This window comes from Hibiscus syriacus, unplaced genomic scaffold (genome assembly GCF_006381635.1).
Source record: "Hibiscus syriacus cultivar Baekdansim isolate YM2019G1 unplaced genomic scaffold, ASM638163v2 tig00113725_pilon, whole genome shotgun sequence".
NCBI classification, from domain to species: Eukaryota; Viridiplantae; Streptophyta; class Magnoliopsida; order Malvales; family Malvaceae; genus Hibiscus; species Hibiscus syriacus.
Window position 1 is genome coordinate 3,188,555 of NW_024063471.1, and position 4,062 is coordinate 3,192,616.

At 34.0% G+C, this 4,062-nt stretch overlaps 1 protein-coding gene across 1 annotated transcript; it reads left to right on the top strand.

Annotated features, from left to right (window-relative positions):
- Positions 1-264: 264 nt before the first annotated feature.
- On the top strand, positions 265-2,804 carry LOC120187572. The gene is made up of 4 exons (XM_039191269.1): positions 265-288; positions 996-1,740; positions 1,850-2,354; positions 2,454-2,804. The coding sequence occupies exons 2-4, from the start codon at positions 1,579-1,581 to the stop codon at positions 2,483-2,485; spliced, it is 699 nt and encodes a 232-aa protein (XP_039047200.1). The 5' UTR covers positions 265-288; positions 996-1,578; the 3' UTR covers positions 2,486-2,804.
- The last annotated feature ends 1,258 nt before the right edge of the window (positions 2,805-4,062 follow it).

Consider the following 4,062-nt stretch of genomic DNA (forward strand, 5'->3'; position numbering starts at 1 on the left):
TAAGGGAGTTCTTCCGGTGTTGTTGCAGAGTATGGTACATGTGATTAGGGGGCATGTAATTGTATTTTGATTTATATACGAGTCTGGAAATCTGTTTTATTTTTAAATAGTGACAACTGATTTTATAAGTTATATGTTTCAATAAAAGTTTTAAAATTTCCGCTATTTTTACAGTGGGTCGCTCCGGTGGCCCTAATGTGACTTCTCGGATCGGATCGGGCTACCCGCATCGTTTTAGGGGTTACAAAAATTCATGTTTTGAATCGAAGAGGAGAAAGGGGGGAAAGGGTATAGATTATAATTAATTTTTAATGTTTTCTTTTGTAATATTGTTTCTGTTTGTTGGGATCTGCTTTTTAGATCTTTGACATTCTCTCCTTTTGGTTTTTACTGCAGCTTTTTTCGTGTATTTGGAGTTAAATAAATCTTAGATTTTTCTGATAAACAATTATAGTGGACTAGATCTGGTTAAAGTTGAAAAAAACACACGGGAAAAGGGTTTGTTTTGGGGGTTTTGAATCAGCTTTAAACTTTTGAGTCATAATTAGTGGTTGTGATAATCTTTTTTTAAAAGTTCAAAACTTCTCTGTCTTGTCTTTTTGTATGATGAGGACTGGCTAAAAGAAGAGTCCCCCATGAACTAAATGATTTTGGTTCATGGTGCAATTTCTTTGTGTGTATTGCTTTTTTTCACTTTATTGTTGTGTTTAATTGGGTATCATTAGCACTTTTTAGGGTTCTGTTTGTGGTCCATATACTTGGAATTTTCTTTGTTTTCTAAGCTAATGAAATGAGCTTGAATTGCATACATGGTTTGTTCTGATCTGGTTTATCACACCTTCAGCACTTTGTCTTAGCAAAATCTTGTTATTCTGTCCTTTTCAAGCGAATTCAAGTTTACTATGTTAATCACGTCATTTCATCCTTTTTGAGCAAATTTGTGTTTAATATACGAGGATTAATTGTTTTGATTGAATGTTTTAATGTACTTGCAGGTACTGAACAAGTGCTATGACATTCACTCTTGGCTTACATAAAACCTTTGGTGAACAAAGAAAATTCTCTGGATTTGAATGGACTAAAAAGAAGAGGGAACTGTGAAGGAAGACCGGAATTGTGTCGTACACGTTAAAGACATTCTATTGTTCTATGAGGGAAACTGAATATGGATTCGTTTCAGGACTCAGTTTTTTATTTGGATAAAAGCTTGATGGGGTGTAATTTGCCAGAATTGGTAGTTTGTTATAAGGAGAATGGATATCATGTTATCAAAGATATTTATTATAAGGACAAGTTCTTGTTCGACAGTGGCACAGATGAGAGGTTTCTGCCTTCTGAAAAGGATCTAGATGCTAAACTAATGAAAGAGAAGCTGGAAATGGATATGTCCATAAACAATGTTCTGCACTTCCGGAAGAAAATCAACCTGGCAAGGATATCGACAATGAATGGGGTTCGAAGAAAAAACTTGATGCTGATACATGTATACAGGATGTTTCCTTACTAGAAGAAAATACCGAGTCTAATGAGGGGCTTCCGAATCAGTGTGATTCTAAGGATTTGATTTTGTCAAGGGAAATGAAGCATGATGCGATGATGCAAGTGAGTACGGATGATGTCTCCAAAGAGTTGTGTGCCCTTGGACTGGGAGAGTTAACTATGTTGGAAATGAACTCGGTGAAAACTGAATCCGTGTGTTCCGACTGCAAAAGTGATGGAACTGAACAACAGTCATTTCAGGTAAACTTGTCTTGGTAAAAGTTGCTAAAATGTCAATGTTTTATTATACCGAAATAAGATGGTTTACATATTTGGAAGTACCATGATATGTTTTTTATTTTGTATGTAGAACTCTAGCGGAAAGGTAGTCACGGGGACACCGCCTTTGGTTTCTGCAGTTGAAGAATCAAACAATAGCAGTGAGGAGGCGATTCTATCAGCTTCTGCTTTGGTTTCTGCAGCTGAAGAATCTGACCCTGGGAAAGGGGAAGCTACTTTGATCAGTTCCATCCCGGCCTCCATTTCCGAGGAATCAAGCAGCAGCTGCATTGCTAATGAGGTATCCAATGATCGCAGACTGGAGGGTGGAAGGATCACGAGTCACTTTGACTCTTCTGCTCCAACCAACTGCAAAGACGAGTGTCGCCACGTTCTTGATAGTGAATCGAAGCCTGAAGATAGAGTTGATCAACCTTTTTCGAACAATCTTCAACGGGGAAATGGAGAGTCTAGTTTCTCTCTTGCAGGGCCCGTAACCGGTCTTATAACTTACTCCGGACCAATAGCATATTCAGGCAATCTCTCCCTCAGATCAGATGCAGTACAGCAAGCACTCGTTCTTTTGCCTTCCCTATGTAATTTTTACCAGCAAACTATCCATTTCTTGCACTTTACTTCTCCTTTGCATACAATTCATAATTAATCATTAGTTGCTTGCTTGTTCATTCCTGCAGATTGCAGACTGAATGGGATGCAAGTCCGGTAAGAATGGCTAAAGCCGACAGGAGACGTTACGGGAAGCATCGGTGTTGGAGGCAGGGCATCCTTTGTTGTAGGTTCTGAAAAGTTCTATTCAAATCATAGATTATACAAATCTATTATTCTTAACAAGTTACATAGATCAAGATCATCTTATTTTCTCTCACACCGAGTAATGCCCAGTTGTTTAAGATGGTATGATGCTTGGAGTTTCGATCTCATTCACGTAACTTGAGCTGTAAGCTATGCCCTAGAGTTTTCTCATATATTTGTAGCTTTTGTTTTTGGTTTCACTTTCTTTGCTAATAATGTCATGTTCAGTTCTATCAGATAAAGGTCATAATTTTTAATCTTTTTTTCCAGCCATTTACCCAGATTTTTCTTGTTCATAAAATCTCAGCTCATATGCTATATCAATTCGGCTACAAGAAAAAAATTTGCTTTGTTCGTGTTATAGAATTGAAACTCAAGTGACATGAGATAATGCGGGGATGTCTAAGGAAGAACATCCTAATATAAGGCTAAGAAAAGGCGTTACCAAAAAATGTTAATATTTTTTAACATTTCCGGTATAGCACTACCTAAAATGTTATTTTTTATCGAAAATATTAATATTGATCGCTACCTAAAATATTTTTTTACCGAAAATGTTAATATCGGAAATATTCATTTTAGGTAGCGAAATTAACATTTTCAGTAAAAAAAATAATATTTTAGTGTTTTACCGGAGGTATTAAAAAATATTAATATTTTTGATAGTGTATTTCCTTAGTCTTATATAATGCTTGCAGTGTCATACTGTTTATTTCATGATATTTTGATCTTGCTTTTGCCCATTCAAGGGCTGGATTTGTAGTTAAATGTCAAGCTGCGATATGCTTGGAATTTATGTTGTGGGTATATATATAAAATAAAAAACGGAGAACTCGTATATAAAACAATACAGCTCTTTTATTTATTATCTATCATGTAAATATAAAAATTAATAATAATTTGAAACTAAAGATGTTAAAAGTTAGATGTTAATAAAAATAATAAATAGTATAATTCTATTCTTATGCCAAATAATTATTTGGTTTTTTGTTATTTTTGGACCCATTAAAATTTAAACATATAAAAGTCAATTAAACGATAAAATATCTCTGAAAGCAATAATAGTCTTATGCTCCATTATTACGTTCTATGCATATATGAACATTTCAAGAAAGTTGTATTTTGATAAGGAGGGTAAACAAAATCAGAAGTGAAGAAAAACGAATTTTTTTATCGATCTTTTTAATTTACTAGTTATGGATAAACTTATACTCTTTAAATATTTAAAATTTTACATTTTATTATATGTCTTGCTTAGATTATTCTTGTGATATTTTTAATTCAAGTTGTAGACACTAATTTTTCAGTTTACTTTTATTATTATTTATTATTATTATTATAAATATTATTATTGTTATTATTATTATTAAATAAAATAAATATTACAAATTACAATTAGACCCAAAAGGTCCAGATACAAATCTCTGAGCCCATTTACACCAGGAGGCCCAAAACCGGAACCTAGTTCAAGCCCAAACATGGAGGCCCAGT

Excerpts from the sequence above, each read along its gene's own strand:
- LOC120187572 (XM_039191269.1), top strand. The coding sequence starts at position 1,579 with ATGAAGCATGATGCGATGATGCAAGTGAGTACGGATGATGTCTCCAAA. Across the intron at positions 1,741-1,849 it reads CTGAACAACAGTCATTTCAG|AACTCTAGCGGAAAGGTAGT; the intron begins GTAAACTTGTCT and ends TTTTGTATGTAG. Across the intron at positions 2,355-2,453 it reads CGTTCTTTTGCCTTCCCTAT|ATTGCAGACTGAATGGGATG; the intron begins GTAATTTTTACC and ends TCATTCCTGCAG.